At 44.4% G+C, this 15,017-nt stretch overlaps 1 protein-coding gene across 1 annotated transcript in view; it reads right to left on the minus strand.

The window, feature by feature from the left end:
• The window catches only part of LOC136610190 (zinc metalloproteinase-disintegrin-like 4a), a 76,282-nt gene that overhangs the window by 24,219 nt on the left and 37,046 nt on the right, over window positions 1-15,017 (minus strand). Inside the window, exons 12-15 of the mRNA XM_066589432.1 lie at window positions 12,064-12,241; window positions 7,648-7,737; window positions 5,486-5,681; window positions 4,243-4,345 (exon numbers count right to left, since the gene is read on the minus strand). Of these exons, the coding sequence (XP_066445529.1) occupies window positions 4,243-4,345; window positions 5,486-5,681; window positions 7,648-7,737; window positions 12,064-12,241 (567 nt within the window). The remainder of the gene's footprint in view (window positions 1-4,242; window positions 4,346-5,485; window positions 5,682-7,647; window positions 7,738-12,063; window positions 12,242-15,017) is intronic.

Below are 15,017 nucleotides of genomic sequence, written 5' to 3' on the forward strand. Positions count from 1 at the left end.
TTCTTGTCTCGTTAACCACACCCAACGACCAATCAGGAAGCTTTTTTTTATTCAGAGGTCAGGTGTGCCAATGGGAGGCCGCAAGTCCTGTTTGTAAAAAGTAATTTCTTCCCAGGTCTTCAAGCTTCTGTACCGAACTTGCTATAATTAAATTAGTCTCTGGCTCTACTTCTGTCTCAGGCTACACCTACCGTGTTTCCCCGAAAATAAGGCACCCCCTAAAATAAGGCACCCCCTGAAATTTGCAGAAGTCCCAAATATAAGGCACCCCCCGATAGTAAGGTATAGTAAAGTGTGCAGGCAAGTCAAGAGGCCTGTCCCCTGCTGCCATCCCTGTTGTCTCCTACCTCCAGATGTATAGGTAGATCTGCAGACAGTCTGCTGTTATCCTGTCCCTGCTGTGCTGTACGAGTGTGCTGTTGTGAGCTCCCCTTGCTGGCTGGAAAAGTCCATACTGTACGTTCTGTTCCTGCTGTACATGTCTGCTGTGATGAGCTCCCCCTGGTGGCCGGAAGCTGCAATACCATCCCTGCTTACAAGTGGTACAGGAATTTCTGTCTGCAGACAGGTACGTTACTTTATAGCCCTTATTTTTTTATGGCTCTGTGTGTGAGTCAGGCAACCTGTGTGTGATTCTTAAGGCTGGGTTCTCACAGAGTGTATTTCCAGCGGAAATCTCGCAGTTTGGCCACAGCGATAAACAGCGAGATTTCCGCCGGGAAAGCGCTGCTTCAAAACCCATGGCACTCAGCCGCTTGTTTTGAAGCGACCTGGCTGCACGTTTTTCCGTTTCTGTGGCTGGTGAATCCGCACCACAACACCGGCTTCTCCCAGCTTTGCCGTGACAGATTTGCTGTCCCATGTGGACGAGATTTCTGAGAAATTTCATCCACAAAGCTGGCCAATTGAGGGATTAGCGGCCACAGACGGATTTGCCTCACCAAAATAAGACACCCCCTGAAAATAAGACGTAGCGCATATTTGGGAGCAAAAATTAATATAAGACGCGTCTTATTTTCGGGGAAACAGGGTAGCTAAGTGGACTTTGACCACAGAACCAAGTGGTTTCTGTAGTGCCATAGTTCGGATCACTACACTTTCTAATACTTCAATGAATTCAAGGTGAAGAGAGCCAGATTCGATGAAAAGGCTAGTCTGCCTGTTCTCGGCTTTGTGCCCAAAAAAAAAATATCGATCCTCACAGCTTCGTACAAAGTTGTGTACCTGGTCGCAAAAGCAGAGCAAACTGCACACCGTTGGTAAAATAGTCGTAAAACCAGCTGTGTTGAAGATGGCAAATATGCTGGGAAAGGTTGCTGAAAATAAGTTCTCCCAAATTTCTCTTTCAAATGACACTATCAGCAGCACTATAGATGAGTGATGACATCTTGGCTCAAGTAGTTGCAGATCCAATTTCAAGCCCAGAAAAATTTAGCGTCCAACTCGACGAGACCACTGATGTTTCCAATGTAGGTCAGCTTGTTGTATTCGTGCGCTATGTTAAAGACTACGTGATAAAGGAAGATTTTTTTTTTTTTTTTGCAAGCCTCTTACGACAACAACTAAGGTAGCCAAAGTGAAGAAACTTATGGATGACTTCTTAAAAGACAACGATGCCCCACACACCATTGTTATGCAATGTGTTTTGCCCAGGCATGCATTGGCAACAAAAACCTTGCCTCCAAAACTGTCAGAAGTATTAAAAATTGTAATGGAATGTGTGAACTATGTGTAAAGTAGTGCTATGAAGCACCGCATCTTAAAAGAGCTGTGTAATGAAAAGGGTTCTAAATTCAAGGTACTTCTGTACCATTCTAAAGTTCAGTAGTTATCTTGGGGAAAGGTGTTGAATCGTGTTTTTGCCATGTGTGGAATTAGCCCTGTTTTTGAGAGTGCATTGACCTTGTCATGCAGATTGCTTCAAAAATTCTGAAATCATTCTCATTTTGGTGTATGTGGCCGATATCTTCAATGCTCTCAATCATCACCATCAACAGATGCAGGGCGGTGGAGTCAACATCATCAAAGAGGAAAATAAACTTGAAAGCTTTTCGAAAAAAACTACCATTATGCAAACGACAAACAGAATAACTTTGCAGACTTTCCCCTGCTGGAAGATTGTGTAAGTAAGATCGAAGATGTGTCTGGAATCGGAGACATTACTGTACCCGGCGAACTGAAGCAAGCAATTGCCATGCACTTAGATGAGCTTGTAAAGTCTCTTGACGGATACTTCCCCACCAGAGAGTCATATCCAGTAAGGGCGAGACAGCCGTTCAAGTTTAGTGTTGCGACAGCAGATGTCAATGATGAATTGCTGGACGAAATCAATGAGCCAGGTTCAACAGCAACTCTTCAGAACAACAACGCTCTTAACGCTTTGGTGTCACCAAATCGTAACGTACCCTCTTATTGCTAAGAAAGCCCTTGAGATACTCATACCGTTTGTTACAACGTATTTTTGCAAACAATCCTTTTCGAGAGTGGTAGACCTAAAAACGAACAAAAGGAAACTTTGCTGCGAAATGACATGAGAGTGACACTTGCCAAGGTGAACCCATGCATTTCTAAACTTGTCTCTGAAAGGCAACAGCAAAAGTCACATTGATTTGCAGTAAATATTCATTGAGTTCATTGTGTACAACTGATGCATGGATCATTGTGTGCACTAATAAAATATGTACCTATGTTTTGAATTTAATAAATCATATTTTATTTTTCAAATTACAAAGGGTTCGGTGAATGCCCGTATGAACAGGGTTCAGTACCTCCAACAAGGTTAGCAACCACTGCTACGAGGGGGTGCTGATAAGTCTTTGGCTTTGTGTTCTTTTTTTATTTCTATGGTAACGAATGTCACATCACATGAAAGCCTTATGTGTCTAATATATGTTTTCAAAATGTTGTGTTTGTAGCTTATGGGAACAGTGATCTAGGCACGCAGAAAAACAAAATGGCGGAGTCTAAGGCGATATTCACAGCAAATGAGAGCAGAGGAGTGATAAAATTCTTGTTTCTGCAAGAAAAGTCCGCGAAGAATATTCATGGTGATATGTCACACACATGGGGGGATCAATGCCCTTCATATTCCACAGTTAAGAACTGGGTTGCCAAGTGTAAAATGGGCCACTTCAGCACCAATGATGAGAAACGTCCTGGACGACCGAGAGAGGTTGCTGTTCCGGATATCGTCGATGCTGTGCACAACCTCATACTGGAGAATCGGCTAAAGGAATAGCAGACATCACGGGGATTTCTCGTGAACATGTATCTGCAAAGTGGGTCCCCAAAAGTTTGACAACAGATCAGAAAAGCATGCGAGTGAAAACTTCCCGGTCCATTTGTCAGCGTTTCCGGACTGATAAGAACTTCCTGGATCGACTGGTCACTATGGATGAAACCTGGATTTATTTGTATGACCCTGAAACCAAGAAGCAGTCAAATGAGTGGAGGCACAGCGGTTCTCCTCACCCAGAGAAGTTCAGGGTACAAAAATCAGCCACTAAGGTGATGGCGCTTGTGTTCTGGGATAAGGAGGGCATGCTGTTGGTGGACTACCTTCAAAATGGTTCCACCATCAATGCAGGTTATTACATTGAACTTTTGGACCAATTGAAGGCAGCTCTGAAGGCCAAAAGGTGCAGCAAGCTGTCCAAAGGAATCTTGTTCCTGCAAGACAACGCCTCCGCTCACACTGCACAAGCGACCACGGCAAAACTGGTGGAGCTAGGCTTCCAGCTGGTTGACCACCCACCTTATTCACCAGATCTAGCTCCCTCCAACTATCATCTGTTTCCAAACCTGAAGAAACACCTCAAGGGGACCAAATTTCACACCATTTCTGATGCCATGGCTGCTACGGATGACTATTTTGAGACATCTCTGAAATCCTTCTTTTTGCAAGGCTTACAGAACTTGGAATACCGATCTAAGAAGTGTGTTAACATTAATGGAGAGTATGTGGAATAAATGTAAAGTTTCATCTTCCTATCTCGTTTCTTTCTGGGTAAAGCCAAAGACTTATCAGCAGCCCCTCGTATAGACCTACAGGCTGCTTTAAAGCATCTATAAACTTCTGTAAATAGCATCTCAGGCAAGTTGTCAGCCTCCATAATTATGTACTGAAAACAGAATTTAAAAAATCTAAAATCAGAAAATAAAACAGATTTTAAAAAAAATACGAGTCACTATCTAGTTTTAATGGCAAAAATACAGATGATGTAAACACCCTAACATACTCACTTCTCTGCACACGGAATGTACTTCGTCCCTTCTTTCCTGCAGTGTCCCCTTATGGTGCCTTCTGCATTTGCTATAAAGCACTGATCATCTCCAGCGACGGCTCCTAAAAAAGAAGAAACTAAATGTAACTAAAGCTGACAATATCCATTGTAGAATACCAGGTAAATGATGTTATTCTATATCCTGCTGCAAAACAGGAAAGAACACTATAGATTTTATTAAAATGTGATTGTTACCAGCAAGAGAAACCAAGTAATCTTGTAGATATGATACCTTGTAAAGGCTAATAAAAATACATTATATTACAGTGAGCTTCTTTGGTTCTTTGAAAACAATGCGTGAGGCATTCCAAGGGAAAGCCCAAAGATAGAACATGCTGCGATTTATTTATTTATTCCCTGAACCGTGATGCGGAAAAAGAATCGCTCCTAACCCCCTTCATATTCGGGTGGGATTTATGCGTCTCACAATGCACAAATCTTGAGCGATTTTCTCGGCTGTATGAAAGCGGCCTCAGGATGCTGTCAGACATGGTAAAAAATTCTGCCATGGTCAAATCCACACCAAAATCTGCATGTCAAAGATGCGGATGTTCCACAGAGTTGCTGCAAATTTCACTCCTAACAAATCTGCAGGAATCCTGCGGCAATTCCATATCAAAATCCACATTTAAGATTTGTGAATTTTGTTGTGGATTTGTAACGGAGGGATTTTCTGCCACACTTGAAAGCACGTTTAAAGTACTTATTCCCCCACCTAAGATAGTAATGGACTATCATTTAAGGCCTGCTTCACACGAGCGCATGCGTATTTGAGGGTGCCTGAGCTCTAAATTTTTGTGGTAACAACAATGCTATTTGTACGTATTTCACTGTACTTTTTGCACTCGCAAGTAATGTTCATTTGTACGTAGAGAAAAATATACACGGATTGAAATGGCTAATTAGTCTAATGCTTTAAGAGATGTGTTGTTTTTCCTGCACAATTACTCAGAGTTTCACGCATCTCCTAGCATATTACGCATGCATTTGTGCATCCCCAATAACGTTTATGGGGACTTTTGGTGCGAAGGAAAATACAGCATGCTGAAATGTGCAGGAAGATACGCAAATGTGAACTAACTTGTTGAAATAAATGCGTTGTTTCTCTGCGTATTGTTTACACAAATTTTGCATGCACATATACGCCCATGTGAAGGGGGCCATAAGAAGAGATTTTCCAGATTGCCGCCTCCTCTACTCACCCGAACCCCAGATGGCAACACACTGGCTACTTGGTTGTGGACATTTTCCTTTATAACAAAATCCATTTCCATTCATGCATGGAGAGCCGTTTACTTTAAAACTATCCTTCGTACATACAGGAGATATCCCATCACACACGTCAGTAAGGTCACAGTCATCTCTGGCAGGTCTACAAGTCGATCCTGCAGGTTTAATCTGTGGTGAAAAAGGAACATATATCAAACTATTAACAACCACTTGTCAGTTAGTATGTGAGTGCTTCTCATGCTCCACCCCTGGTGATGTCATCGCTCCACCCCCTGTTGACGTCATCAAAGGCTCTACAACATATATAAAACACAGAGCCTGACCGATAGTAGAACAACAAAGTTAGGGCTCTTGAAATGGGAAGGACAAAAATAACAAAATGAGAATGCAACTAAGCAGTTATTATCTCAGACACAACTCAGCAGTCCTGAGAGAAGACACTGACCTACCGCCATCACAAAGATCTGCTAAGCTAAAGGAACTGCGGTGACATCACTGCTGTGGGAGGAGCCATGTGTTTGTCTCATGTGGGGATCAAGATGGATGTAGTAGAGCTTTGTGTGGGGATCATAATGGATGTACCATATAGCAGAGCTGTGTGTATGATGAGTTGTGTGTGTAATGTGTGGGAGTCAGAATGGATGTAGTAAAGCTGTGTGTGTGATGTGTGGGGATCATAATGGGTGTACCATGTAGCAGAGCTGTGTGTGTGTGAATGAGGATGTAGCAGAGCTGTGTGTGTGTGAATGAGGATGTAGCAGAGCTGTGTGTGTCATGTGCTGTGTGTGTGACTTGTGGGGTCAGGATGGATGTAGCAGAGCTGTGTGTGTGATGTATGGGGGTTATGATTGATGTACCATGTAGTAGAACTGTGTGTCTGAATCAGGATGTAGCAAAGCTGTGTGTGTCATATGCTGTGTGTGTGGGGTCAGGATGGATGTAGTAGAGTTGTGTGTGATGTGTGGGGTCAGGATGGTTGTAGTAGAGCTGTGTGTGATGTGTGGGGATCATAATGGATGTACCATGTAGCAGAGCTGTATGTGTAATGTGTGGGACTCAGGATGGATGGAGTAAAGCTGTGTGATGTGTGTGTGTCAGGATGGATGTAGCAGAGCTGTGTGTGATGTGCTGTGTGTGTAATGTGTGGGGCAGGATGGATGTAGTAGAGCTGTGTGTATGATGTGTGGGAATCATATTAGATGTACCATGTAGCACAGCTGTGTGGCGCATTGCGCCACCAGAAACACTGGCAATATAATTTCCTAATAATTACTAGTAACATATATGAATGCTGAAGCTACAAAAAAAAGCATAAAATAGAAGTAACAACATGACTCCTTCCTGTGATGTGTCAGATAGGGATCGAAAGAAGAAAAAAATAAGTGGTGTGTATTCTCATGTATTTTTATAAAGGCATCCATTTTTATCTTCACCTACTTATACCCTACTGCTCTTACTGAAATGGCAACCGAGAGAAACTAATCCTCTCATAGTAGTGGCTATCTGTCTGACTCATAATATGGATCTTGAGCGTGAGCTCCCGCACTGTTATATAATTAGACAGATTTGCCATTTAGAATTGTAGGAAAGAAATTCTATAATTAAAAGGGATATTCCCAAAATTGACTTATCTCACCTATTCAGCTTTGAGACCCCCAATGATCCTGAGAACGGACATTCATTTCAATGTGACTGTCAGATATAGCCGATCAGTTGTACCCAGTTATTTTGGTTAGCCCCATTGAAATAAATGCAGCGGCACCACAGGTGCCTGACCGCTGCTCCATCCAATCACTGTGAAGGGTGCACTGAGTCCACAGTGAGGAGAACAGGGAAATAGAGGACCCCACTGTTTAGACTTTTATCACCTATCCTATAAATAGGTGATAAAAGTCAATTTTGGGAATAACCCTTGAAAGGAGGTGTCTGGTCTATCAATATGCCAATTCAGCTCACCATCAGACTTTGCAAAGTGACTTCCCCATCGCTGGGAGAATGTAGCAACCTGTGCATATGCATAGATCACACACCACGAAAACCAGCCCCGTATGCTATCACCCCAGCACTGTCATTCAATAATACTGCTACTATTCTATGTGGCACAATTATATAGACATTCTTTTATGTAACTCACCTTACAGTCCCGACAACACAAACCACCATCACACTGACATCCCGGCTTCAATTTACAAATGCTGGCATCACAGCAGTTACTTGTACATTCCTAGATGATAAACAAGGTAACATTTATTTTTTAACTGCTTTTCTGGGACATATCTTAATGTCTGTGCAACCACTTACAGGTTACAAGGGAAACGTAATCTCTGAACTTAAAGGGGTTCTGCAGTGGCCGACGTATTCCATTTTAAAAGATAGTTCCAGGACTATCTTTTGGGCCCATCGTAAAAAAGCCCGGCGCTATATTGGGCTGGCCGGGTGCTTTCATGTCTTAGGAATACAGCCATGTGATCTGATGCACTGGAATCCAATGCATCAGTTCACAGCGTATATCAGCCGGCCATTTTCACGGCCGGCTGATATACGCTCGTGGGAAAGAAGCCTTAGGTTGCTAGTAGTTTTGTTTCAGCTTACCAAAAATATAGTCGCTGGTTGATCAAAAGTCGTTTGGTGTAAATTCACAGCTTTGACAGCTATTCAGTGCGCAAAATAAATAATGTGATAACATAATTCTCTGGGTTAGGGTGGATTCAGACGATGTGCAGTATAAATAATATGATACAGTAATTCTGCAGACCAGTATGATTATGTTTAATATAGGAAGATGGAAAGGGAAACCTCTCTGGCACATCCTATTTGCAACTACTCTACCTTCTGCTCCGCCACAGGTGTCATGGTTCCTTCCCAATGCCCCCTCCCAGTGCCTGCCACCCTACTATCCCACCAGAGCCTGGAGCTCAGGCGAGTCTCGGTACATGTTCCAAAACACCCAGGCACGTCCACTTAAGCTTAATCCCTCGGATCCTTCATCGCCCAGTTCCTTCATGTACATCAGTTGGTTTAGTTCCTGAACAAATTCCAGGGTCGAGGGAGCGGTGTTGCTCCGCCAATGACGCAGGATAACTGCTCTGGCCGCGGTGAAAAAATGTCGCAAGAGGCCCCTTTTTGACCGTGGTGAACAGGCCAGGGATAATTGACAGCAGCGCCAACTATGGGTTGGCCTCCACCATGCAACGCGATGCCCCCTCAGATACCTCAAATACCTTTTTCCAGAAAGGTTGGATTAGTGGACAATTCCACCAGATGTGCAGCATGGTACCACGCCCGGACCCGCACCTCCAGCAATCCTCCGGAACTGAGGGGAATATGCAGTGGATCACATCAGGGCATCTGTACCACCTGGAGAGGAGCTTAAAGTTTTTCTCCTGCACAGCGCAGGCCAAGGGTAATTTATGTGCGAACATAAAGGCCCTCTCCCAATAAGAGTCCCGCAACTCCACGGCCAAATCTCTCTCCCAGCCCCCGACATATCGTGGGAGGCCCCGAGTGAGCCTCTCCAGAATGATTCTGTAGATACAAGGAAGGACCCGAGCCGGGGGACATGCTCACAGAAACAATCCCTCGATGGGCTAAGGGGGGTTCCCAAAGGAACGTGACCCCAAACAGGTCCTCCAGAACGAGGTCAACTGGAGATACTCCATCCATAGCATTCTCTGCTCTGGTCGAGACTCCTGTATCTCATTAAATGATGGGAGACCCCAGAGCCCACAATCTGGCAGCACCGTATAGCCTCCTCCTCTCGCCAACCCAGGAAGCTCCGCCTTTCCTGCCCTGGGGGGAATGCGGGGTTATGAAATATGGGGGACAGGGCTCCCCTGTGGATTGCTATGTCTTCTCTGTTTGTCAATCTGTCCCACACGTCTAAACAATTTAGAGTCAATGGGGTAGGGGGTAAGGCTGTAGGCCTATCCTCCCTCGGTATCCAAGGCAGTAATCGCAGATGGGGCCAGACCATAGCTGCCTACAGACCCGCCCACTGCTTTGAGGCTGCATGATGATGCCAGTCTACCAGTCTGGTGAGGACCAAGGCTGAGTAATATATTTTGAGGTCTGGAAGACCCACTCCTCCGATGGGCTTTAGGCGTGACATGGTCCGGTTACTAATGCGGCTGTTCCTCCCCATACAAATCTGCAAAATACCTGTTGAATCTGTTTAAAGTAATGTACCGGCAACCTAATTGGCAGGGTCTGGAAAAGGTAAGAAATTTTGGGGTCACGTCCATTTTCAACACATTTATTCACCCGAACCAGCTCAACTGTTTAGCAGCGTACCCTTTCAGTTCCTTCAGCACTTTTTCCAGTAAAGGAACATAGTTAAGATGGTATAAAGATGAAAGATCTGCTGCTATATGTACCCCAAGGTATTGGATGGACGTTGAGCGCCATTAAAAATCGAATTGATTTGACAGATGAGTTATCTCACTAGATGGGAGAGAAATATTGACGTGAATCGCGCATGCGCGGTCTACCGATGACGCTATTCTGACGTCATGTCCGGCCCTGCGCACGCGCGGTGGTACAGTGGGATGCTGCGTGGAGCAGCCCAACACATGGATGTAGTCCAGGTAGTCTTTTTAAGATGCATGTATTGGTAATCCTGAAGTTGTGTTGTCCATTTCTGTTTTTTGTTACATGTGTGACTTGTATCTCACTAATTACCATAAGTTGGAGGAGTGCCCTGCTTGTCTATCTTCACTATATAAGATGTATGTCAATGGCAATGTGTTAGGCTTGAAAAAGACTTCGTGTAAGTCAAAACGTCGCCATTTTTTATGGAGCAATAAATTTTTCTATACAATTTCTACACCCTTGAAGCTGTCGCTTCATTTGGATATTACTATCTCTAGTCTCACCCGGGATACTCGGGAGGGCTGTTCTCTGGATATAGTCATTGATATGGTTTTCCAGCTGGTGGGGGTCATATCGGCCAACTGGCCCTGTATATTATAGAGACCATGGTAGTAGGCCCTGAAAGCTTCTGTAATTTCCCTAGGGCCATGCCTCTTTTGGCCTGAACTGTTTGCCATGTGGGGTACATATGTTAGATTAGATTTATTTTTTCACACTTTTTAAAACAAAAACTGCCTTTTTTGCTAATCGCTGCATTCAAAAACCGCTGACAGGACACAAGGACGATGTACTGAACACAGGGCAAACAGAACAAGACTGACTTACCACAGAGAAGGGAACGGTGTACAGACTGGAAGGAAATGGACAAACGCACAAGGCAAAGAACATATAGAATAAACAGATACAGTATCAAATAGACAAACCAGTCCTGAGACAGGCGATCTAGATGTGCTGGGTGTCTGAGACAAACACACAACAATACTGAGGCAAAGATGGAGGATTCCTAGCTCAGCTAAATAGGGAGGTAATTACCAATTAATCTGTAGCGGGGGGTTGAGCACTGAGCAGGGTTAAATAGTGCAGTACTGATAAAAAGTGGAAGAAAAGAGTACATTCATACAGCAGGAGCAGAGTGACGCCTGCTTCTGCCCAAAATAGCAAAATAGGGTGGCAGGCACAGGTAGCAGATCTAACAGGATCCATTACTGTAAGATTAGGTTACTGCAGTAAAGCAAAAATGTACCACAACAGAAGGGTTTTCTGGTTTCCCTTCGGTAGTATCCAATGACCTTTAAGGCACAAAAAAAGATGGATGTCATAAGGACCACAAACACAGATGTGTCACTGCAACCTTGGGGTAGATTCACATATGGCATTAAAGTATGCCACAGAAACTGTGCAGCAAAATCAGCATGTCTTAAATGTGGATTTTGGTGCCTATTTACTGTGGAATTATTGTTGATATTGTGAGTGATGGCTGAGAGGTTTGCCATGTTGCCTGTATTTTCTGTATTTTTATCAGCTGTGAGATGCTATATTGTATCTCTAATCTAAGCCTCTGGGGAAAGGAAACATCAACCCCCCACCTCCACAAAAATTGAAGGAGCAGTGCTTTGTGTCCAAAAGCAGGTCAAACCGGTTTTTAACCAGTTGAAAACTTATCCAGGAATGTCTTTGTGTAAAGGGACAGGAAATGGCTGTCTGGAGAGAAACACAGGAAGTATTTCCTTCGGACAAGTCAAGAATGAATAGAGCATGCTCAAGGGAAGCTCCTCCCGGGTGAATGATCTCACAGCTACCTCACAAATACCTCCCTATGAAAATGGCCTATCAGCACACAACCTGAATAACCTAAGTTCCTGTGTTGGAAAGCTTATATAAACTTTTACCTGCCTAAATAAAGTTAGAGAAACTTTTTGGTGCACATGATGTAAACGTGTGGTCCTTGAAAGGGTCTCCAGGCCTGTATATTATTCCTATCTAATATGTCACCCACAGTATATCGAATAGTGAAAATTGCGCTAACAATATTGTACTCTGCAAATACAAAGCAGTTCCATGGGAAATCCACATCAAAATTCACAAAGACATGAATTTTGCAGTGGATTTGTCCATGGAGTATTGTTATGCCACATGTGCATCCACTTTTACACATTATAGCTCATACTGGGGTGGTTGTTACCTGGGGTTCACCGCAGTCACATTGCTCTTCACCTTCAATGAATTTATTGCCACACACTGGAGGATTCAATAGTTCTGATGCCTTTGGCGCATTAAGCAGGCAGGTTGGAAAGTTAGTATAAATAAAGCTCTTGAAATCTTTGATGCTGCAGCTGGAGAACATGAGTGGAAGCACATTGCTGGAACAATAAAGCTATCATTAGGTCCACACTTACAGTATGCGTGAGTATCGGACAACACACGGACACCTTCTGAGAGCACGTAGACATGATACGATCAGGAATAGGACATACGATGAGGTTTTCATGCAGACTATAGATCCTCTTGAAAAACCGTCAATGTGTATATCTCATAGGCTATAATGAGGCCATGTGCTGCCTGTGAATTAACATGGACAGCACACAGCCCCAAGTCTGATTATGAGGGTGACTAGTAGAAACTGCACACCAAAACCTGAATACACTGGTGTTATACGCAAACTTTTAAGACGGGATCACACTGGGCTGAACTGAACTGTTCTTATTGAAAGTTGCAAATCAGTAGCACGTGTAAAGGACCTTTTACATTACCCAATTCAGGCCGTGCAAACGAGACACTAAATCAGCTGAAGAACGAGGGGATGCTTGTTCGTCAGCAGATAGGAAACTTTCAGTAAGCATAAATTGCTGATCAGCTGTACGTTTTCCCATATGATCAGGAAAATGTACATCCAGCCTGTGGAGACAAACTATCCTAATTATGATCACTCGTTCCCATAAACTGATTTCTGGCCAATGTAGAATAAAATTAAATGAGCGTTGATTGACACGCTTGACAATCAGCGCTTGTTACATTGGGTCAAGAATTCGGTCAGTGTATAGTTCAGTTCAGAGCGGATGCCTCCAGCCTACCTTCAAGGCTGGAGACTTTGCTAAGTCTTCTGTTTATTATTTTGGTTCTCTTACCACAAATCTCTGATCATTTAGCAACTTATGGACAAGGTTATCCAGTTGTGCTATTAGAACAGGCTTGTTACGCTTCTTATTATAGAAGCATAAGTCTTTAGATAATGCTAGTGCTAGTCCAGCAATGCCTATTTGAAAAATAAGAAATAGCTCCTAATGGAGGAGTGAGGTCCGGACTAACAGCAAGAACATTGACTTAGCAGAGGTGGATGTCCTTAAACTATTTCTATGGGCATTAGGGCTCTTTCACACGAGCATATATTGGCCCACAGTTTTCACAGTCGGCCAAAATACGCTGTGATCTGATGCACTGGATTCCAATGCATCACATCACATAGCCATATTCCCGCGATGTAAAAGCGCCCAGATGGTCAATATAGCGCCAGGAGTTTGTGCGTCAGGCCCAAAAGATAGTCCTGGAACTATTTTTGGGGCCGGAATACGTCGGCCGCTGCATGGGCTCCTATGGGAGCCAATGACACTGGCCGGAGAAAGGAGGTGGGAGGGAGTTTAGTAGCGTGACTGCTAAACTCACTTCCTCTTCTCTCCTCCATCTGATTGCAATGGGTAGGAGGCAGGGGCAGGGATGGAGCTAAGCTCCAGCCCCCTCCTTGCAGCCAGCAATGGGAGGAGGCGGGACGGGGCGGCGCTTAGCGCTGCACCCTCCTCCTCTCAATGCAATCAGCCAGGGGGGAGGAGAGAGGAGGTGAGCCGGCGAGGGGGAAGGAAGGGGAAGGGGCAACGCCATGGCGGCCTCGCGTATATGCGCCGGGGCCCATGCCGCCTGAACGGGCGCACAAACATTAGATTTGTGCACCAGTTCACGAGGTTTTACACCTCATACTGTAGCGTTTATCGGCCGGCCGTGAAAAAAGCACGCTCGTGTGAAAGAGCCCATAGAATGGTGGCAAGCTATTTGGCTCTAGTGACAAAGTACTAGATTAAACCTATCTATCGTTGGGCATTTACCCAAGATCAGAACAGATCTACCTATACCTATTGTAGATCTATGGGTTCAATAGCACAAGGGTTTCTGAGGAGTCGCTCAGATGACAGAAACGCGTTGAACCAGAACCATTGAAAAATATTTCTCTAGAACCTTAAAGGGGTTGTCCCGCGCCGAAACGGGTTTTTTTTTTTTTCAACCCCCCCCCCGTTCGGCGCGAGACAACCCCGATGCAGGGAGGTAAAGAAAGCTCACCGGAGCGCTTACCTGAATCCCCGCGCTCCGGTGACTTCTCTACTCACCGCTGAAGATGGCCTCTTCCTCCGTGGACCGCAGCTCTTCTGTGCGGTCCACTGCCGATTCCAGCCTCCTGATTGGCTGGAATCGGCACGTGACGGGGCGGAGCTACACGGAGCTACACGGAGCCCCATAGAAGACTGCAGAAGACCCGGACTGCGCAAGCGCGGCTAATTTGGCCATCGGAGGGCGAAAATTAGTCGGCACCATGGAGACGAGGACGCCAGCAACGGAACAGGTAAGTATAAAACTTTTTATAACTTCTGCATGGCTCATAATTAATGCACAATGTACATTACAAAGTGCATTATTATGGCCATGCAGAAGTGTACAGACCCACTTGCTGCCTCGGGACAACCCCTTTAATTTAGGTGTACTAACTGGACTACATTGTACATTAGCTTGCGAGGCTGTGGTCAGAGAAGTTTACCACAGTGTATAAGTACTGGATAGAGAGCCGCAAGCTATATATACACATGTTCTTGTACTGACCTGTGTCCTTACTTCAACACCTTTATTGGGATACAGTCAGTTCAATACTGTAAAGTCCATTTATGATACAGTGTTTGGGTCCAGTGATATTAATTAACCAAGACCAAGGGATCTGTCTCATATCCCTGTTGCATAAGTTATGGGATTTGAACATAAGTGCTCAAGTATCACCCACCGAGTCTGAATACCGAGGGAACTATATTGGGTTCGATGTTCCCTCTATTCTCTTTGACTACGGTTATAGGTAAAGGAGACCTGAGATTATGGTCCATCTGT

Source organism: Eleutherodactylus coqui, chromosome 2 (genome assembly GCF_035609145.1).
Source record: "Eleutherodactylus coqui strain aEleCoq1 chromosome 2, aEleCoq1.hap1, whole genome shotgun sequence".
Classification (NCBI taxonomy): domain Eukaryota; kingdom Metazoa; phylum Chordata; class Amphibia; order Anura; family Eleutherodactylidae; genus Eleutherodactylus; species Eleutherodactylus coqui.